This window comes from Cinclus cinclus, chromosome 2 (genome assembly GCF_963662255.1).
Source record: "Cinclus cinclus chromosome 2, bCinCin1.1, whole genome shotgun sequence".
Classification (NCBI taxonomy): domain Eukaryota; kingdom Metazoa; phylum Chordata; class Aves; order Passeriformes; family Cinclidae; genus Cinclus; species Cinclus cinclus.
The window spans coordinates 49411449-49434685 of NC_085047.1; the positions used below are offsets into that span (position 1 = coordinate 49411449).

The 23237-nt window shown below is 39.5% G+C and overlaps 1 protein-coding gene across 1 annotated transcript in view; it reads right to left on the reverse strand.

Annotated features, from left to right (window-relative positions):
• FLT1 (fms related receptor tyrosine kinase 1) overlaps window positions 1-23237 on the reverse strand; it is a 91637-nt gene that overhangs the window by 58635 nt on the left and 9765 nt on the right. The window contains exons 4-10 of the mRNA XM_062514918.1: window positions 22823-22947; window positions 17033-17195; window positions 16809-16945; window positions 15093-15267; window positions 13048-13165; window positions 10987-11156; window positions 10417-10576 (exon numbers count right to left, since the gene is read on the reverse strand). Of these exons, the coding sequence (XP_062370902.1) occupies window positions 10417-10576; window positions 10987-11156; window positions 13048-13165; window positions 15093-15267; window positions 16809-16945; window positions 17033-17195; window positions 22823-22947 (1048 nt within the window). The remainder of the gene's footprint in view (window positions 1-10416; window positions 10577-10986; window positions 11157-13047; window positions 13166-15092; window positions 15268-16808; window positions 16946-17032; window positions 17196-22822; window positions 22948-23237) is intronic.

The following is a 23237-nucleotide window of genomic DNA, read 5'->3' on the forward strand; positions in this document are numbered from 1 at the left end:
GAAAATGGCTATTCTTTTGTAAAAACAGGAGCCACTAGTTCTCGGAAAGGTTTTCAGAGAAGCCCAACACAGGGGGAAAGAGGGATGAGAGTGGCTCTGCCTGTGACAGGGTGAGTTCTGCTGTCAGACCTGCTCACTGCCCAGAGTTTCGGGAATTTACATGAATTTGGGGAGGCTGGGGGTGGTTTATGCAACCAGAAGTAAGTCCAGCTTCATAAAAGGTCTGCGATGTGCCGAGTTGGCACCCATGGGGGCCCTGGAGAAGTGGCCAGGGGGAGGGGAGCCAGCCTGCTACTCAAGAATACAACAAGCCCTTGAGGAAGCAGAGTGTGCCATGTTTGAAGATGCAAAGATAATCACAGTGCTGGGAACCGTCTTGTGTAGCGGAGGAAGCCAAACAACAAGAGGAAAGCAGCATATGCTCGTGATTTCGCACAGGAAGCTAGAAGCACCTCCTGCCAAAGCGAGATAAGAAAACTCCCATGGCCTATTCTGGACAAGGCTGTGGTGATCAACCTTCGCTTCGCACTGTCCTCGCTCTGCTCCGCAGCCCGCTCCCTTTCCTAATGAGTTTCAGAGCCCTCACTTCTATTAGCATGCCGCATGCCAAGCACAATAGCATAGTGTATTTATAACTATCAACAGGGAAAATTTCCAGGGTAAGAGTGTACTTCATGTCATCTTGATGTATTTCACTGAAATCACACTACAAACCAGCTCCAAGCCAAAGTCCTGCCGATGAAACTACTGGTCTCAGAAGAAAAGTTGCTTGGTGATTTATAGCAGAGCATGGAAGCTGAGGTAAGCAATTTCTCCAATTATTCATAGGACGGTTTGACCCCAAGTATGACAGTCAGTTCTGATTGAAAGCCCCAGATCTAGCCCATCCAGATACATCTTCCCCAAAGACAGTACTGCAGTTTTCAGTTCAAGCAGTGCAGCAACAAATACCAGTGAAAGAGCCTCAATCCACAGATCAGCTGGAAAAATACTCATCTTCTGTCTCCTTGTCTTCCCAGCTTCTCCCTCCCAAGCCCTCCTGCATGATTCCAGAGCCCATTGCAATCATTACCTCATGTAACATCTCATTCAGCTTTCTAAGCATTACTCTTGGCAAAGCCCCTGGCAGCCTCGCTCAAACTCTCATTCACTTGGGTAGTATTTATTGGGAGGGAGAGGAAATCATCCTGTCACCAAGAGTGCCCATTTTTTAGAGCAATTATTGGCAGTCACCATACTTTTCTCAGCAGCTATCATTTTTTTAGGGCAGCAGTTCCAAGCAGCATCAGGGCAATGTTACTACAAATTCAAGTTGGACTGACTCACATCTTTGAAGAGGTAATGGTGATGACACTAACATTAAGACAGGAACTCTGGAAATTCCTGGAATTGTAAAGAATACATAGGAACTGGTTTTAATTTGCAAGTTACCAAAAGAATCTGGATGGCATGGACCATGCTTCTTCTGCACTTCAGCATCCGCTGCCCTATGATTGATAGTACAGGGCTGCTGTAGTCACATGTCCTTGGGAATATTGAGTCAATTTGAAACAGGAAACAGAGAGGAAAAATAGTAAGAGGGAGCATGTACAGTTTGTAAAACGTGCTTTATGAAGGTGGGGGAAGGAGAACATGTGCTGGACCCCTGCCAGCTTTGTCTGTGTGTGTTATTCTATGATTCTAAGAAGCTATGGGTGCAGGTGTTCCTGCTCTAGGTCAAAACCAATTAGTTAGAGGTTGAAATACTGGCAAAACTGCAGCTGGGAACTCATCCCAAACACCTTCCCTAATATGCACGTTGGTGGAGCTAGGAGGAAAACTACAGGTGGTAGGAACTGGATATATCTTACATTGTTTATGGTTTATTTGTGTATTTATATTTATTTACTTAGGATCAGGTCCCTGATGTCCCAAAAGCCTCATTCTCCTGGGGGTTATCTTTGAAAAGAGTAGGGTAGATGACACTTAGGACTTTGTTGTGTACTTCCATGGTTCTATTGAAAAAGGAAGCATTTGGTAGCTGCACATTGCCTTTCTTGCTATTACTGATATGCAACCAGATAACAGGGTGGTGTTTCCCTTTCAGATTCATCCTTTCTAAACATCATGGCTTGCCCTTAACTGCTCTAGTTTGGTGCCTGGAAAGCTGATTGATCTGAGCTATCTCAAAAGAAGCAGCAAGATCAACAACAATGTTACTTATCCCAACTTTCAGTAATTTCATCAGCCCACACTCAGATTTCCACAGGAAAAAAATCACTTCTGTAACTGCACACCTGAGCACCCTGCAACACCAGCTACTCACAACAAAAAAATCCACATGACTGAGGCTGAGGATCACCAGAAAACCCATTTGGCTTCCAACTTCTTTGCCATTATTTGAAACCGCTGGCCACTAGGGAAATTTTCTCACCTCGTCCTATCAAAAAGTTCTATTTTACTTCTTGATCCTCAATTTTCTACTTCACACTGCTTAGCATTCTTCATGGACACAGAATGCCATAATATTTCAGCCAAACTTATCTTCCTTCCTTGTTATACAACTCTCTTCCTTCCTTTACTAAACTGTGTTCACTCTCCCATGGAGCCACTGTGATTCAGTCTCCACTTTCTCTGTGCAAAAAGCAAAAAAATCATGTCCTGCACAGAGAAGCAGGATGTTGGCTGAAACTCTAGAATTATTACATGAGATTTCCACAAGCACCTATAATTTCTTTTAGGGGAAAAAAGTTTGATTTTGAGAGTCTGTAGTACTGCAAGGAAAAGGGTCTTGCAATTTGGCTGAACAGTCAGAATCCTAAAGAGAAAGTCCACAAAATACAATGTCTACTCTTGCACTCAGTTGTTTTTTTTTGTTTTTTTTTTAATTTCCAATTTATGTTCCCTATAAATAAAATCCAAGATGTTGTTCAAACCCTTCTAGTGTAAGTCATTTTCCTTGCACAACTCACTCAACTTCTAGATATAACCTTACATCTATAATATTCCAAGATCCATACATTCACAACTCCTTCCTTCTCAGAATTGCTAAATTCCCCTTCTTTCCTTTGCTGTCCTAACTGGATCCTCTTGGTTCTAGAAAGGAGTAACTCTTTAGTAGCCTATTTACACAGTCCTTCATACTGCCCATCATGCTGACAAGCTGGAAGCACAACTCTCACCCTTTCAATTTTCCAGTGGTGGACAAAGGAGACATAGGAACTGTTGATACTCTGAGGTTGTGTTTTTCAAGACAATTTGTTTTCAACTTCTTTTCAAGTAGGAGTCTGGGAGAACCTCTGGGCTTACTGGAGTGAGGGACTGAAGTGCAGGCAGAAAACAAGGAAGGGATAAGAAAGAATGGAGGGAAACATTTTCAAGGAGAGAGGGGAGTTGATTAGAGGGAAAACAGGAAGAGAAAATACTGACAGGCATGGATGTAAGACCAAGGATCCATCTACCCCATATCCTGTCCCAACAATGACCATATGCAGATGGTTGGGGATGAGTAAGAGCGAGACTAACTTCAGATATTTCCTTCTAATACTCCCCCAGTCACCAATTATTATCAGGAACTTCCCACAATATAGACTGTTTTAACACTTCTTTTCCAAGACTGTAGAAAGTTTTCAAACCCCCAAAATCTTTTGGCAAGGAGATTCACAGATATGCTATCCACTACGCAAGGAGTTCTATCCTTTTTCAGTTCCAAATTCTGCTCCTCCTGTCTTCATCTAATGGCCCCTATCCCTTGAATTAGAGAAGATACACACAACTGATCCTCAGACATGTGTCTTTCACAAGTCTGTAAGTCTCTGTCCTGTAGCTCCCAAGTCACATCTTTTTCAGTCTGCAAGTGTCTTGATCTCCCTCCTCATTCATCCCTGACACATTCCTCTCATTCTCTGAAATTCCTTTGATCCTTTTCGATGCTATTCCTGGTGTACCTCCCAGTTTGTCTGCATCTTTTGAAATGAAAGGATCAGAAATGCTCATAGCATAAAAAATGTCGACAATTTATGGATTTTTGGAATTATCATGGTATTCTGTACTGTGGTCTTTATTTCTTTCCTGGTAATTCCTAACACTTGATTTTCTTTTTCAGCTGCTCATGGTGGTGTTCACTTTCACAAACCCATCTATCACAGCACTCAGATCCCTCTTTGCAGTAGTAATGAGCAGCCAACAGCTTTTTAACATGTATTTTACATATGAAAGCAAGATTGTTTTTTCCTATGTATATCATTTATCTCAAGTGAATTTCACCTGCCACTTCTTCACACAGACACCTAGATTCACAGAGTTCTACATTTCATTGCAATCAGCCCCTCATCCTTACAAATCTGAATAACTTGTCATCGTCAGCAAACACTGTCACCTCCTTACCCCCTTTTCCAAGTTATTTCTGAGCATGTTGACAAGGACAGACCCCAGCACCGGCTCCTGAAGAACTTCACTGATCACCTCCCTACGCTGCAAGAACTGGTTGTTCCCTCTTAACCTCTGCTTTCTATTTTTTAAGTGATTTTTTTTTTCTGAGCACGATCCTACCTCACATGCCTGTTCAAAGCCTTCTGCAAAGGCTTTTTGAAAGGCATACACACAAAAGGAAAGAGGATGCTAACTAAAGTTTGTATATTTTTGTAAAAGGTGTACTGGATCCAGTAATAGTACTCCATTCATAATCGTTCCTAAGCACACACAGAGTTTGACCTGGTGCCTTCCTTTGGCCAGGAGCCCCTGCTAGTGAAGAAGCAGGCTTCTGGCTATGGGCTGGGACACCCCACTGGCTCAGACCCTGCCAGCGTGCGGGGCCTCGCTCACGTCCAGCTTGTCACACACTTTATTTCCTATGGGCTGGGCCACACGGAGTAAAAGATCAAGCAGAAACATCACACCATCTACGTGACCCATAAGTGTTTTTCCTTAAGGCTGGGTGTCAGACTGCACACAGTAAAGCCAAGAGACCACCCTGTGAAGGCAACAAGAAGAAGACAAAAAAAAAAAAAAAAAAAAAAAAAAAAGAAACTGGGAAAAAATAAAAGGAGGAGCAAGTGAAAAAAAAAAAACCTACACGAGAATAAAAGCATGTTACTAAGCAGAGTATCCCCGACCCTCTAGATCTTGCTGTAATTTTTAGGTTTGAAGCTTGATCAATGACAAAATAAATAATACTGTGTTTCTTGTTTTTTTTTTTTTTAAAGTTAGTTTAAAGTGATTTGGAAACTAGCAATATCAAAACTTGAAAACTTAAGGTTCTGAGTCAACTAAGACCCGTAATTAAGTAATTTATACTTGCCGAATGAATTCATCTATGTGTAATCCTGTGGACAGATGGGGGCAAACTGTACTTGGTATAAAGTATGTATTTGTCAAGCTTATGTAACCATATGGATGTGCCAGACCTGATTCAAACAGCATTTTTCAAACAAAATATTAAAAATATTTTAAAATTCCATAACTATCTGAAAACAAGGATATAGGTCTACTCAGAGGAAATAATGTAAGCAAGCACTGACTTTTGGCTCCCAGTGAAAGTGCAGAATGAGATATTTGATCATATTGCTTATTCAGGCTGAAGCAGATCAGATGCTCCTTCATTCCTCTCTTTGGCTTCAAGTTCCCTGGAAGTCCCTGCTGCTGCAATGTACACTTGCGACAGTTCCTCTGCATTTTTAAAGGTTGTGTAAAAAACCACAGGTTTTGACTTCATTTGTACTGATCTATTTCCCTAGCCACACCAAAATAAGGGAATAGCTAGTATGATTTTTGGTGTACCCATAAGTACCTTCACATTATTAGATTGCTGTAAGATGATTTCCTTGTAGCACAGGGTAGAAGGCACTAAGGCCACCAGCCAGATCCTCAGCCAGTGTGGATGTATAACTGAGGATCCAGTCACATGTCAAATTAAACAAAGGTATTTTAGAACTACCTGTTTACTAATGGCATCTGACCTACTTATACCAGCTCCAAAGACTCAGGCTTTCTCTTCCTGAAAACACATGGTGGCACAGGAGCCAAAACCAGTCTATGTGGACAAACTAATGGGCATCAATGTTTGCAGACATCTAACAATTAAATTTGAGTGGTTTAGTACATTCCTAATTAAATACAATTAACATTTGTTCTTTACTTGTTCATTTTACATACCTCGCTGCAATTCCAAATCTGGTTTCCCCTCATCGTCTACCCAAGGACATCCTAATGATTCTGCCTTTCAATCCCTTATTAATACCCTGACATAAACAATGCAGAAAAATGCAGTTAGACTGCTATGTACACATGGCCTGCCTCCTCTTTCACTGAACCTGCTAGGAGTCTGGCCATGCACTGTCATTAAGATAGTTTCAGTCTTTCTGTATCTCTGCAGAAGTTTCAAGGAACACCTTTAGTTTTTTCCTTCCAGATACTTCATGTATTCAGGCCTCCATCTCCAATCCCACCATGAGGTTGTTTTACCACCAAGCAGAGTTCGTATCTTGACACTCTAGTCAGGAGAGTAGAGAATCATGTACCAGTTTCCCCAGTTACTTTGCTTTTGTAAGCGACTCCATAATACTGCTACATTTCTCTCTGCCTCAAACAAAAGCATGCAGAGAGAAGAAAAAAAAAGCCAAAATAACACAGGTTGATGTGATGGCAGGGTTGTAAAATAATAATATAACATTCAGTTTGAGGCTAAACAAAACTAATAACTCAAGAGGAGGGAGGCAGCAAGATGATGGGAGAGTTGAAACACCCGTGGTAAAATGTGAGTGTTGCAACTGTCTGCAGTTTCTGAAGGGTCAATCAGTCAAACCTTGGGCAGAGGTTGAAGATCTCTCTTGAGCTCCCCACACAGAAATGTCCAGAGAGAGAAACTGGCCCCAAAGAACACTACACAGCTGCTGAGCAAGTCAGTGCTTCCAGTGAGCAGTAGCAGTATCCCACACGCCTTTCTTGGCAATTTCTGCCAGGTCAGCTAAAGAGAAACAAAATCTACTGAAGAGACTCAGGTCAAGAACCATTAACATCAAGCACATTCCTGGCAGGCAGATGCTTGTTCTGCAGCCTCAGAACTGATCTCCCAGCCTGCCTGGAGACCCTCAGCAAGCCCTGCTGCTCTCTGCCCCCATACACCTCTGCTGACAACCCCATCTGAGAAAAATTCAGGATGGCTCCAAAGTGGTAGGAAAGAAGCTAAGGAGGTTGCTGAGCACATCAGGACAAGTGTTCCACTGGGCAGTGCTCTTCTTTATTCACAGAACACCCAGGGGCTGCCCAGCCTGGGAATGTGCCAGCTACAGAGCAGCAGCATACACTGCAGTAAGATAGCCCTGGAAAAACAGATTCTCAATCATTTAAGAAAGATGAATTTTGTTGGGTTTTTTTTAATTACTTCTATTTTGCATTGTGTCTTCTACTGTCTTTTGGCTGCCATCTCTAAATTTAATAGCTCTGCATAAGCTTTTAAAACCCCCAGAATGTTGCTTTTTGCCCCAGAAAGATTTCCTTGACTCTTCTATGTTTCCTTGTTTGGGTGAACATCAGAAGAGAATCTTTCCACCTACATATCTAGCTAGCTAGCTACCAAAAGCTTGATTAATGGCAAGAGTTGATTTAAGCAAAGTAATTGCAACAGAAAACAAAGAACGAGGAATTTTTTAATTATGTTGGTCTGTCCATGTTTCAAAAATTCACATTTGCTGAGCAATTTTACCACTTTGCTACAAGGAAACTATGGAAATTATTTTATTTGGCCAGTCTCCTGTTACTGGCCTGAGTGAAGTAGAGAGAAGAGTTACACAAATTGATTGTATCAATCAGAAAGCATTAAACTGTATCTGCATTTAAAAGCAATTGAATTAATTGAGGTACTTTTATATTTTTTTAACTGAAATACTGCTTGGAAAATAAAGTGAAAGAAGTATCCACACAACCTAATGGTTGCTATTAAAGGCAACAGTCCTACAGAAATAAAAGCATCTAACTTAGGCAGTCAGTCCCCAGCTGGCAGTGACAGTGCTCAAGTGGTGTGAAGTTGAGCACACATATAAATATTGGAGCAAACAGATTTTGGAGCCAATAGTGCACCGCAAGGTCTTTGCAGCAACAGCATCATTTCATTCAGAGTGCACACTCTGTCCTATGACATGGGACTCAGAAATTTCTTGAGAATCTCTACCACCTTACACTGAAGGGTAACCTGTGGGGGTTTATTGACCTAAAGTACAAGGTACATCTATGTACCAAAACAAGCACTACTTGAACACAAATAGAGCAACATTTTAGTATTGGAAACCTAATGTGGGGCAGATGAATACAAAAAAAATCATGTAATGGCACAACAAGATATGTTTCTTATCTTCTGCACAAGGCACATGCACATTGAATCTGTTGTTTAGGCAAGCCTCCCATCAGACAAAGAGGGAAGTATAAAGAAATAGGTGGGATTAAAGGGTTTTCCAGGTCTTCAAGGAGAACACCCAAACCTGCAAAGACATCAACCAGGTGTGCCACCTGCTGAGGTACTCCACTCTGCTCCCTTCCTGGAGCAGGAGAAAAAAGGTAATTACTTGGGTATTTCTGCCTGTCTGCAATAGTTAATTATCATGTTATTCAGAGGGAGTCATCCCATTCCTTTTAGGCAAAGCATTAAAAATGGTATTCTCCAGACTACTCCGTCAATGAGTACTTAAAGGAGAAGGAAAGGGAGAGGGTTAAAGGGAATCATCACAGAACAATTATGAAGGAAATTTGGAACCCAGTCTGGAAACCACATTGTAACAGAGCCAATAGCTGATTCAAATTGTTACATTTCTCCTTTGATCACCTGCTCAAACACACTCCTAATTAGCATTTAATGGAGTCTACAGTTCAGGACATTACTGAACACCTGCTTGCAGAAGTTAATTCCTCTTTCTGATGACACGCTCTCCTGTGCTGGACTGCAGATCCGTGCTTGCTAACAGAAGGAAATGTCTGACAACAGATGAGGACCGCCTCAACTCCCAAGGAAGAACCAACTGTTTCTTCAGTGCTGCACTGGATTTCAATCCAGAGTATTCAGAGTTGTATAAAGCCTTGAAAGAAACTAAAAGACTGAAAATTTTCATTTATGCCTTTCTCAAGGTTTCTCTAGCTAAAAGATGTTGTGATTTCTCTTCTCTTACATCTATTAGCAAAAATAAACTTTGCAACTTGTCCTTGTAAGATAATATACCAGACAGAGGAAATGCAATGCTGACCTGTCCTTGAAATGGAGGATTTCAGGTAATACCTATTCCAGCAAGAGGAGAGATTGCTAGTGCCACCTCTTGGTAAGAAGGGCACAAAAAGACAGCCATTAGCATAATCCCAAAGACATAAAAAATAACATATACTTCTATGAAGTGCTGACCACTCTCTCACTGGTATCAAAGCACTTAAAAGTATCCTTAGTTTGAGATGTTTAGTTTGAGACCCTTATTGTTATATATACATTTAGTATTGAGATGTCTTATTTACTCGAAGGAAGTGTCTTGTACCCTTACAATTAAGCATGTACTTAAATATTTGCCTGGTGCTAAATTCCAAGTCTATGAAAGCATTAAAATAGTGAAATCCTGTGGAATGTGATTATTCTTCAACTGAAACTGAGAAAATGTTGTGTCTTAAATTTGTTAGGTTTTTAAATATCTTCATTGGGCTGTGATCCAAGTACCTTGCCTGTTTGAACCCTTCAATAGCAACGTAATACTGTTGTGGAGGCTGAGTGTTAATCATTAAGTTTGTGTCAGATTTCATTATGCACAAAGAGCTGTGGATAAGGGAGTCAACACAAACTCCTAATAATAAGAAACAAAGTTCAAAAGAAAACTAAAATGTAAAAAGAGGACTCATTGAGCACCACATCAGCGTCAAGCAAGCTTGCATGGTGCCATTTATTCTTTACCCTGTTTACATATCATCTGGAGAATGGTGGGCACATTTAGCTTGCTGAACTGAATCTACAACTAAACATATCACGGGACAGATCTGACCTTCATAATGGAAGAAGTTTCTGCCATGTTTTCTGTTGATTTTGAAAGAAGCCACACATAAGATTCTCTGTGCATGGAGAAAAGCATGGAAGAAAACTCCTTTTGAAAGCACGTGAACTTTGCAAAACATTGTCTTCTCTCATGAAAATGCAAAAGCAATTATCACTTCTGGACCAATACTGCATGCATGAATAGTAGTGAACTGTAAGTAAACCCAAATAGCAATACCAAATAACCACTCTGCCCTCCATTTTCAAATAACGATAGAGAAAAGCTTGCATTGTGACTACATGTCCACTGAAAAATATATTGATAATAAGTAGACAATTTCTATTAACTAAGCAATGTTTGCAGCAAGTTTTACACTTGTAAAAAATATTTAAGTGTAATAGTAAAAGAACACATACTAAATAAAAGTAAAAAGTTGTCCTACCTTGTTTTAGAATGGTTTTGTTTACAGGGATACCACATCCATGTAATTTTAGGTGGAGGAATACCATACACTGTGCATGTCAAGACTTGTTTGCTGCCTAGTAAATGCAGATTGGGATCAGGGAATGATGACACGGCCTTTTCATATATCTGTGGTTTCACTGGAAAGGGCAAAAATGGAAAAGGAATTAAAACCAGCTTATTTCCAATGTATTGCACTATTATAAATATACTGCATTCTTGCAGTGTGATTAACAAGAAAAATCCCCAGGAGAACAAAGAAAAACAGCAGTCCGAAGTCAAGTCCGACAAGTGGTTAGTAACACATTTAAGTCATCAGGAACAAGTATGTGGCTGTGGAGACTGAAACACTTGTAATGAAAACCAGCGTCCATCTTCTAATTCAAAGATGGGTCTTTCACCCTGCATATGAGGCTAGGGCTTGGGTCCATAAAGGCAGTAACAAAACCTTCAATGCCCTCCAATGTGTGCAAAATTGGTGACAATCCAGCTCAAAGAAAACTGAGTATTACATGTTCAGGAGAAGCACGGGAACAGGTTGCAAACTTACCATTCACAGTAAGAGTGACTGTAAGATTCTTTGACAAATTCCACTGTCTAATGCTCAGTATTATGGTGTAGTTTCCAGCATCCTCCTCAGCAACATCCTTGATGACTAATGAATAGTCTTTAACCACATACCGGGCACATTTTTCAGCAGCAGGTAGCCCATCTTTCAACCTGTTTCATGGAATTCCAGAAATCAAAATTCTGAAAAATGCTTCTGCTTAAACCACCCATGTTACATCATATTCCTCACTCTTTGGGAAGGGATTGGATTTCCAGTCTGAAATTCTGTTTACCAGAGTCTTGTCCTTTCCTTCCAAATAAGATAGCTGATTTTTGTAAACCACTTTAGAGAGCACTATTCTGTATATTAAAATTGATACAAATCTGAATGAGCACTATGGTATTTGAGAGTTATTGAAAATTGCAACTCTGTTTCTGAAGATCCCAGTTGTCCACGGCTGCGACTGCCATCTACTCTAAAGGACAACCATTTTAGCTAAGAGTTGATCACAGAAATAAAGGTTGCATCATCTTGCACTGGCCATTTCTCTATGACCTCAAAATGGATCCTGGGACAAAGTATTACAGTACTCTAACCACAGCTGTGATTTTAGGAAGAGGAAGACTAAGTAGATTAGATAAGCACTTCAGAATCAGATATCCTGCTATCCAGGGAATGTTTTTAAAGATAACAGAAAATCAATGTAGAAAGTACTAACTGTTGCTCATAAACAGATTCCTGAAGCAAAAAAATTTTCTTCAAAGTCAAACACAGTTTAAAGGGCATTTTAACAAGCTGCAAGAAGGTTAACATGATGTTAGTAGAAGGGTGCAACACATACTCATTATGATGATGGATTTGATCTAAATGATTCACAGCTTTTAGTAATTTTTTACAGAAAACTCTTGCTGTTATTAGAGAAGCACTAGAATTTGGTAGAAGGACTTAAGGGTTTAGGCATTTCACTGTATATGTATTTCACAGAACCACAGAATAGCTGTGGCTGAAAAAGCCTTTGGAAGTCATTTAGTCTAATGTCCTACACAAAGCAAGGTCAGAAGGTTGCCCAAGACCATTTTCAGTATGGTTTTGTGTATCTCCAAGAATGGAGACTCCACCACCACTCTAGAATATTTATTCCAATGTTTGACCAACCTCAATTTTAAATGGAAAAAAAAGTTAAAACCAGTTAAAATGTTTTGAGATGTTTTTAGTTTAGAAGTTTTGGATCTATAGGTGTAGTCAATAAACTCAAACACTGGAGAAACAGACAATGATGTATAAATGGCTGGTACAGTGTCATACCCACCTCTTATTTTTCCACGTGAAGCCATAAGTGTAGAGGTTTTGTAAAACAAGACAATACTTTTGGAGCAAAATTAATTCCTGGCTGTAACATTAACTCCCACTGTTCATGTATGTATGGCTTGTTTTCTTAATCAGTCTTGTCATAGACCCTTTGTTAAAGTTCAATTAATTGAGCCAGAGCTATTGGTGTTTAAAATTATTTAAACAAGAAAACCTTTGAGATCATGAATAGCTAGCATTGTTGCATTTAAAAAAGACTTTTCCAAATATTTCTTAACACAGCATACATGAGACAAAATGAATGATCTAGTGAATGCTCTGCTGAAGTAGATCTATGACCTACAGATCACTGCATAATAATAGCAACTTCCATTTTTTTTGCAATAGTGCATGTCTGTATGACTAAATCATTCATTTCAATGAAAGCCTTATTTTTTTTCTCATACTCTCTAAAAATCAAGTTCAGGTTTCATATCTAGGTCTGAGTGAAGCTGGATGCAACACTTCAGTCAATGCTGGTGGAGATATTTAGCTGTAAAGCATCCACTGATTTCAAGAGGAGACATATCCAACCTATTTGAGAATCTCAACTTTAAACTTTCCGTATCTGCTTTCTTGCACTTGTAGAATGGAGGTAATGTTCTCATAAATTGTTAGAACCCCAAGCAGCTCTGAAACTTAAAAAAAAATCCTCCCCAACTCTATTATAAAACGAGGTCCAGGATGCATATATGGAAGTAACTGTTCTCCTACCATATAACCTCCGGTGACGGAAATGCCTTCACTTTCATTGATAAACGATAGGATTTTCTTCCAGCTACAGCCTCCAGCGCAGTTTTTCTTCTACGTTTCAAATTAATGAACATTTTATCTTAAACAAAATAAAGAAGTGCTTTGTATTACTGATTTTCATCCAGCAAAAAGAGTAGCTCTACTCAAGCTAATGTGACTCCAAATAAAAATTATGTTCAGTAATTTTGATGGTCCCACAATCATCAAAGAAGTTAACATCAAGAATAGAACCTAACCTCCTAGAGATCTATAAAATAGAAAAGAGTACCACAAATATACAAGAATCTGAGATGCAGTTCCCAGGACATGAATCTACTTGGAGAAGATACACTCCAGCCAAATTCACATTGTGCTCCAGCCAGAAAAAAGGGCACGGTAGTATGTGGGAGGCTGAGAGTGACCAAATGACCTGTCCACTCCTACAGGCCAAGAATCAACGAATGTTCCAAAAGAAAACATTTTGCCAGAGAGGATTTAAGTGATCTTCAGAGAGATAGCAGAGGAGAAGGCAGAAACTTTCTGTATCATTCGTAAACAGCTGTTTCATCAAACAAACAAATCTCTGACTTCACTGGAATAATATCAATCTGCTGGAATTTGTTCTTTTCCAGTTGCTCTGCCCCATATCTCCAACTGTCTGCCAAGTTGATGGCTTTTACCAGAGGCAATAAAACATAAAATTCATACAATACATTGGGAAATATCTCTTTCTTCCCTGCCAACTTGTGCAAAATAAAACATTCAAAGTATAAAAAAATACTTGAGTGTCCTTTTGGTGGTACCTGTGGTGCAATATTTACTCACATTGTGAACTGCATAAGGATGATGGATATCCATTAAACAAGTTCAATATTTAATCACACTTACCATGTACATTGAAAATAATATGCACAAGACAAATAAGTAGTTTAATTACACAATTCAAGTTGTAAAGATACAGCCCTGATTCTGCAAAACTTTATTCACACAGGCTCTTTCTAATATGGGTATCCTGTAGATGGGGCTGCTTATGTGAATGAAGGCTGACTTTAACAGTATCAGCTTCTCTGACTCTAATTCTAATCTCCAACTCCTCTGACTTAAATTTTAACCTAAACCATTGTTTCTAACAGATGTCGTTTATTCCTGTAAGATGCAATAAGTGGTTGTCATGATTTATCCTATGCTCACAGTGCTTTATTCCAGAGCTTAAATAGAGAAAATGGGCTGAAATTCTCTCTAGGAATACCAACACAGAATGTTTCATCCACACTTCCAGATAGGAGAGAAAAGATACACCACTGAAAATATGTAACAAATCCATATTCTGACCATGACCCATCTCTTGTGGAGGACACCCACCAGCCACTTGGTCTTTAACATCAATGGTGCTCCAAAGATCCTGAATAGATCTAATTGTAACAGGAGGTCCCAAAGAAGGTCACCTCCCAAAGAGTCCCGAAGCAAAAAAGTCCCTATTCATATACATTTGAAATAACCTCAGAAATGTCAAGATTTCACAGGAGGCCCAGGCAAATCATAGCAAACTTGGTCAAGGGTCCTGTTGTAAAACCAAATGATTTGCATCTTTTGAATGGTCTACCAGCTACCAGCTCCATGTAGAGTTAGGGTATTTATTTTCATGTAAAGAAATGCAATAGTACCACAGAAGAGGAAGTGGGATTCTTCTATTTAAATTACACTCATACCTTCTTTTTCCCACCTAACTAGATTTTCCCTGATTTTATCTGCTAGAACTGACTTAGGACAGCACCATCACAATATTTAGAAGACAAAAGTGATGAAATTGAACATTAACATGTCTATTGCCAACAGTACAAAACAGTCATGGAAGAAATGGCACATATTTTCCCTCCTGGACCGCCTCCCACCCTTGTTTCCCTTTTTCTGCTCATGAGGAATGTGCTACAAATTCTCTTCCACCTTGTGGCATGATGTAAAACTATCATATGATTGACCTTGGTGCATGAGCATTGAATATTCTAGAAATGTGCACCACTTCTTACCATAAACGATGACGGTTGTGTTGACGGCCTTGATCGATGGCCCGCTCTTCACGTGGCAGGTGTACTGGCCTTTGTCAATATCCCGCACTCTGTCGACAGCAAGGATGCTGTAAAAAATGTTGGCCTCTGAGTTCTTCTGGTCGATACGCTGCATCACAGAACCTCTTTTCCTTGTCTATAAAAGCCAAAGAAATGAACAAGAAAGAGCTTCATCAAACCAATTTTCATCATTGCTAAGATTTTTATTTTTCTGTACTGCCACCATAACTAAACAAAAAGACCTCAGATGCCTTTGAACAGCATAGATGAGCAAAAGATGCTTAACATTTCCAGAAGGTCAACAATAAAAAATATAAGCAACCTTACAGGGCAATTCATCCCTGTCTTCACCCAAGTTGTCATGGCATCCAAACTAGCACTTTCCAGAGGAAGATCCTCCCTTTTGCATAGCCTGCCATATCAACAGGATCAGCTCCCCATTGCCATTATCCAGCACTGCTCCTAAAAATCCCTGAAGCCATGATATGAAGAGCAGCACATAGTTTGGTGCCTGGATTCAGTGCCATAGGAAGCAGACACATAGAAGAAAAGGACATTAACACAAGGAGGGGAGAATTCTGGAAATGCTACAGACGGAAAAGCGAGTAGATTTGGCAAGGGAATAGCAGGGTGGAACTGAAGATAATGAGACTCTGAGGAGTTATTTCCTGCAACTCCCCCTAGGCATTTGGCCTCAAAGTTTATTTAACCCAGGACATTGTTGATGTCTTATAAACACTGAGCACCCTTCAGTTACCATCTAAATAAAGACAAAGCACAATTTCACAAGTGTGGTGCCCAGATAGGGCTTGGTAGGGCAGCAACGAGCAATATAATATATTAGGAGCATTTCTTGTTGCTAAGTTGTTTATTTCTGAGGTGAAAAAATGCCAGGGAAAATGGCTACAGTAAGCAATAAACAATTGCATTAATCTTCCCTATATAATGCAATCATAATTTCAGCCTGTGATTAGATACAATGAGTGACATAATAAATGATCTTGACTTGAATCACCAACATTAATCAAACTGACATGAAAGGAATGGGAGTTGTAAACCTTAAGCTAATGTCAAATATCTTATCAGTTTTACACGGACTCCCTGGCAGTTATTCTGTAAGTGACAAATATTTATGAGGATGCTCCCAATGTGGGAGGCGGAGAAGCACATTCAAGATCATTCCTGTAGTTGTCAAAAAAAGAGGATTGTTCATGTGACACTTAACAAATGAGATTTTGGCTAGTTAAATCAAAATATCTTTTCTAAACATGCTTGAATCAGGTGCCTGACTGTCTGCCAGTCTTTGAAATGAATGTGTTGAGAAGACAGCCTCGCTGAAAACTTCTATGTCACAAGAGAGAGTCCCTGCCTGGGACGGGGTGATAAATTTATCTTGTTTCATCAGGTCAAAAAGGAGCTCATAGAGATGAAACAATTCTAGCATTTGCTTGTGATTATGCAATATATCCAGAGCCTATTGTGTAAACATGTTTACTTATGAAATTAAGCATCAGAAGGAAAAAAAAAAAAGAACCCTTAAGAGACAAGTCAGCAAGGGTCAAAATGATGGAATGCAAAAAACGGCAAACATTCTGAAGCAGAATTCCTCCTGGGATGCTAGATGCAACATGATCTGTGGGAAACCTCTGGTTCCTTCTTTCCAAACACAGCACTCACCTCTCCAGGATAAGTCCATGTCATCTGCACTCTGGTATTCCAGGCTGCAGTGACAGTGCAGTTAATTGTTAGGCTGTCTCCCTTCAGCAGTTTGACTAGACGTGGGGTGCTTAACTGAACGTCAAAAATTGTGTTGGCTGCATGTGACAAAGAGGGAGAGCAATTAGTAATGCCAGCAGGGCAGGGTGCTTTCTGAGAGATGGGGAGTGGAGAATGCCACCTACTTTCTCTGTGCGTTAGGTACTTTGTGCTGTACGTGTGCCCACCGACAGTTGTCTCACAGCTCAGGAGCCCAATGAATTTGTAAGTTGCCTTAGGTATTCTGAAGCCTTGCATGCTGTCCCAGATTATTGTCTTGCCATCAGGAATTAGGGTTTCCCGTGGAATCTGGAAGTGCCAAACACATGTCATAAAAACAGCTCATCCACATGTCTACTCTCTAATCAAAGTAGCCTAGTAAAAAAGGGAAGGGGGAAAAAGCACCCAAAAAAAGTGCCAATCAACATGAAAAGGATGACATTTAATGATGTGGGTTTTTCAAGTCACATTTTCATCACAAAATAGAGGGAAAACCTGGGTGAAGAATGTGAATGCTGCGTTTGTTTCCAGGATTTCATTATTTATAACAGGATGTAATTTATAACACAATAGATTGACACTACCATTAGCTTCAGCACTTGGGCTGCTATTCTGTTGGCTCCTGGTTGGCAGCTAAAGTGCTCATCTCCAGAAACCTTTGCAATTAAGTATTCTGATTTCACCACAGAGAAACAAATACACAGTTTTCAATGGAGATTGCAAATGAACTTAATTTGCTGTCATTTTGCAGATTTAAGAAATTCCTTCCAGAATTCAATTACATGCATGTCATGTTTATTCTGCCTAAAAGACTTAAAAAACAAACAAAAAATATTGCCATGTGGGATCAAACATTCACCTTGTCAGCAGTACAAGTTACCTTTTACATTATGATCCTTTGCACTTTAAGCCCCATTTTAATAAGGTATCAAGAAAACCCTGAAAAACTAAAGCCTAACATAGCCACTGAAGCACAGACAAAACCTCTCCTTTACAGATCAGGCTATTTTGTGTACCTTATTGATGGAATAAATGCCACCATTTGGATAGACAGAAATTTGTCATAAGTACAAAGCCTGGATATGACTCTACTTTGATAACACCTGCTTTAATGGTAAAAATAATATGTTTTTAAAGATGTCACAGAGTAGAGTTTAAGTTAATTATGGTCATAAGGAAAGATCCCTGAATCAACTAAGCACCTTGCAGCCCATCACTTCCCACAGTGCACCAGTCTCACTGTGTCCCTTCATCTCTTTTTTCCCCTTTATTTGAGCAGAGGACTTATATGTTGGGCAGCCCTTTCCTTCCTACAAGCAGAGCCAGCATGGATGGCTGTCAGAGGCCTGGGGGAAGCACGAATGTCTGTCTCCTTCCCGTGTGATACAGCTTCTCTCTACAACGTGGCACCCTCGATGCTGCCTGCTCAGCCTATGCAGAAAAACACCCTCAACATCACATTCACTCATCTCGTGCCATTTCTTACAAAATAGCTAAGTGCAAGATGAATCAAATTAACAATAAACACAGAGTGCAAAATGACGTGGTAGAATTCCTTATCTTTACAAGAGCTGATAACATGCTATAATAAGCATGCAAATCACAGGGAAGTGTGTGTAGCACACACACAACTAAAGCCCATTACATTACAGACTGTTGGCTACCATTCAAACAATATTTTGTTCCCTATGACCTCTGTTGTCATTCCTGTTCTAAACAAAAAAAAATTCAACTTTGGTTTAACTAGTTCATAGTTATGCTTTCAAGAGCATCAATTGGATTTATCCTTTTGCTGCTTTGGTGGAAACCAAATTATTTCTGGGCATATTTCTGTATAGGTTTTCATGAAGAAAGTGAAGCCAGAGGGTCAGAGCCTTCCTAAACTGGTATTTCCCAGGGAATACAGTCACTGCACATTCATTACTTAATTGATGTATCACTGAATTTTTATTAGCCTTACTCCAGGAATACAAAAGTAACCAAAACACCCAAAAGAGTCCTATTTTGCAACTTGTAATTTTGTGAGTTGTCTGGGTATCCACTAGGCTTACTTATCCTGGAGGCAAATCTTTGCCTGTACAGTTTATTCATCTGACACCCCTCAAAACCACTAGAGCTACATTTTTTGTGTAATTTTTTGCAGCTCTGAGACTAAGAAGTTACATCCAGTCACCTGTGAAAGCATAGCACAACACTAAGTTACTCAAAGGAAAACTTCAGAAAACTGAGGTCTCTGACTAGCAAAAGACCACCGTGATGTAACTGGTCTCTGACCAAATTTCGAAGGGGAAAAACCCAAGATGCTGCAACAAGTCCCTTTTGTAGGGTGGAGATACACCCTGAGGGCTTTGTCTCAGATGAGAAGATGGATGGAGGCTGGGTGCTCAGCCTACAGCCCTTCACAGCTCTACCCCCTCTCCCTGCTTGCTTCAAGTTTCTTACCCAGCTCTTCTCCATGCTGTTCTCTGCCAGCCCTACTGGTTCAAATAACCTGTTTCCCACTCTCAGACTGCCACAGCATTTTGCTCTGCCCTAAACCAGCTTCCAGTCTACCAAGTAGAAACAGGGTATCGTTATCACCATGCTGATCACTGATACAAGATGGTACAAGACAGAGGATCCAGGAATCACACAATCATTTAGGTTGGAAGCCACCTCCAGGGGTCATCTGGTCCTTATCGTAATATAGAGCATGGCCACTGTAGTTCAAGGCCTTGTCAAAAATCTTGGCCATTTGGTCATCACAGAGAGAAGTAGGAAACCTTTGAAGAAACACCGTGCTGTAACAGTGAGACTTCCACTGAAGCAGCAGAGAATGAATTCAGCCACAATAATAGCTTTCAGATGGGAACCAACAGCAAGTCAGAGGCATTCAAAGAATCAGCTTGCTGCAACGGCTGCAGTAAACATGGAATTTATTGTCCACATACTAATCTGTGTGAACCATATCACTGTGGCTCCCAGTGCATTCTTGGCCTTTTAACTTCTTTGTACTTTGTTTCAAATGCAACTATTTTTGGTATAGGCTCTGCCTCATTCTTTGCTCAATCAATGTTTTTGGTACCTGGTGGCATTAACACAGTACAGCCACATACTGTGTATGTGCATATGGTCAAGAGTTATAGTCAAGCTGTGTTTCCCTGCAACTCCAAAGGCAGGTTGTATTGGAAAGAGACAACTGAAAGTTTAATAAAAATGTACATTAGAATCTCAAATGCTTGGTTTTTCTTTCATGTTTCCCCTTCCACCAATTTGGGAAGGATGTGGTGGCATTACCAAGAATTCAGATTGTCCAGGTATGTCATTCAAAACATCCCTTGCGATTTTCCACTTTTTATTCCTTGTACTGAAACTCATTTACTTCTATTCCTACGAATGTCATTTTTTATGATAGAGAATCCAAAAAGATTCTCAGTAAACAAATAGTATCAAAGTCAAAAGATGATACTTTCTCCATTTATCAAGATAAGAGCAAATGAAGAGGTAAGAGAAGTGCACAGGTTACTTGCAGTAAGGTTTATCTTATTTTATGGGTCCTGAATGTGTCTGTCAGAATCATGTTGATAGGAATGATGGTTTCAGAGGCTCTGAATATCTATTAAGCATTAGATCAAAAGTATTAATTGATTTCCCAATTCTTTATATGATAAGGAAAAGGCCATAAGTTGCTGCAGATAAAAGTTATATTGGGACCTGGAGACTGAATTTGAAATAAGAATTAAAAGCTTCATCCCCATTTCCCAGCATATGTTTTATCAGCTTCTTGATTTTTGAAGACCGTCCCCTCCCCCGCTATGTTGTATGTGATTGCCATGCTATAAAATACAATCTGCACAGATGTTCAGCCTGAAAATGAAAGCAACACATTCTCTTAAAAGGTTTGACCAAGGTAAAGAGGAAGTTTGAGTAAAAAAATAATTTGTAGTGTTGAAGGCAGATAATAAACCTCTTCCACATTGGTCCACTAAAACTAAGAAGCAGCACTGCAAAGAAACGAATGCTGGAGGCAGTGCTCATGCAACTGCAGGGAGTCCTTTGAGAAAGAGAGATTATTAAAAACACTTTGTATTTTTACTTCCTGGCAATATAGAAAGCAAAATCTAATGACACTAAAGCTGGGATTTTCTTTCCAGTTCCAGAGGACTGCATTATGGGGATTATTCCTTTATCACTGATGGAAAATACAAAACAGCTCTTGCTATTTCTCCAACAGTAATATGCCCGCAGCTGTGGAATGCATTTAAAACATCTTTTAATTGCTATGTGAATAGAACCTTGCTGGAATCTTCATATAAGAGTGTCATAGAAGATAAATAAAGTAAGATATGATGTAATGCATTGTAGCTTACATGCTTCAGGAAATTCTAGGATTAATTAGGGAACACATTTATTTTTCCTGGAATGTAAAACATGTAAGCAACCGATCCTTTCTTTCAAGACTTGGCTCCACCTCCTGCTTCTCCTTCTGAGAGTATTACATCTGGTTTTGATGGTGTAAAGAGCCTTACACTACAAGCCCAAGCTAAAGGCAAGATGATATGAAAAAAAAAAAAAAAAAAAAAAAAAGAGTAGCTATGTTTCAATCTTCTCCAAATAAGGAGAATTTTTAAAATACTGTTTAATGAGAGAAACTTGACAGGAATTTTCTCAACTAGAAATCTAATATACTGAGATTTCAGATACAATACGAAAGTGCCCAAATAAATTCCCCCTTTACAACAAACACCCCTTCTATGGAATCCTAAGGCTCACTTGCTTTTGATTCTACTGTCACACGACCTTGTGCATCTTCTTGCAGGAGAGCTGCGTGTGTCTATGTGTGTTTGTGTGTGTGTCTACCTACACACATGCAGTAACTCCTTGGGTCAGATCACTAACATTTCTTTGCATTTTGTTCTCTTTCATGGGATTTGACAGATTTGGATCAGGATTTTCAAATCATGGGATTTGAAAACAAAGCAACAAAATCAGTATTCATGTTGGTAAAGCTGCACTTGAAAGAATTGATAAAATTTGTTGTTGGTGTAAAACTCTGCAGTCAAAGAATAATCAAAGACTTGTGTTGCACTAGACAAGCATCTTACAGTGGTATTGTTTGGGAATTATATTTTAGTCTACAAAAAAAAAACCTCTTTTCCTTTTAACAGTGATGAGCTTTCATTGCCACAGTGTAAATAACTCCCTTTATTTAGAAATAAAACTTCTTTGACACCTCCTAATTTTTAACCAAAAAAAGGTAAATTTAAAAAAAATCCCCATTCTCTGTCTTGATACAGGCACTTTACTGCACACATATGTCTCAGTTAGCTGTCCACGTAACTCTTAACGCACCTAGGAGACAAATGTTTTCCCAAAACATGGAAATATCTTTTTTCCCCTCAAACTAGTCCCACCAAGTCAAACTTAGCAGTTTCCCTGCAAAGATTCCCCACAAAGAAAAGCCATCCCTTGTCTAAATGCGCTCAGATGAAAAAGGAAGCAGCAGTCTCTGGTGGGAGTGAGGTAGGGCAAAGGCTTGCAAAGATCCTTGTACAGCCACAGCAAGTCTCCAGGGACTCACTGGCTATTCCAGAGGACAGAAGAGGAAAAGGGAGGAAGGGCAGGGGAAGAGGTGGGAGGAAATCTCTTCTCCTAACAAGAAATTCCTTCCTGGGCTTAAGAAACCTTTGCCAGAGAGGACTTAATAAAGTAGTACGAAATGTTTAAATTTCTTCAGAAAATTCCCACCCTTTGTAGGAGATTTGATGAAGCCCTTCTGTGCAACACAAAATGAAGCCTCCAGGATTGAAATATTTCTGAACACATTGACACCCAGAAAGGTTGCATAAGAAATATTAAATTGTTAAAATATTTCAAAAGCATTACAACAGCTGTAAACAAACAAACAAAAACATCATCCACAGTAACACTTTCAGAGCATGCTTGGATAAAGGTACCTTTTTTAAAGTAACAACAATGTCTGGTGCTGTGACTCTGCATGGAATGATAATTTCTCTTCCTACAGCCATGTTTATTATTTTAGGTATATCACTGTGCATCTCTACGAATGGATTGCTTGTATCTGCAAAAAAAAAGAAAAATAAAGGTTGACATGTGAAACCTTAAGGCAGTGTATGGGAATTGCAATGCTGCATAAAGACTAAAAAAACAGACTAGCACTGTCCTTAATGAAAGCTAAACGAAGTCCTGAGATCAATCTTCCATTTACTTTTGTCTGAACATGTTCATCAAATTATTATTTAAGTATTTGAAGATATATTTATCATTCAATATTAGTATCAGTACTTTGAAATCTTCTTTAAATTTCAGGACAGTTGAAGTCCATTTTTTCCATTACAGCAGCACCTCTAC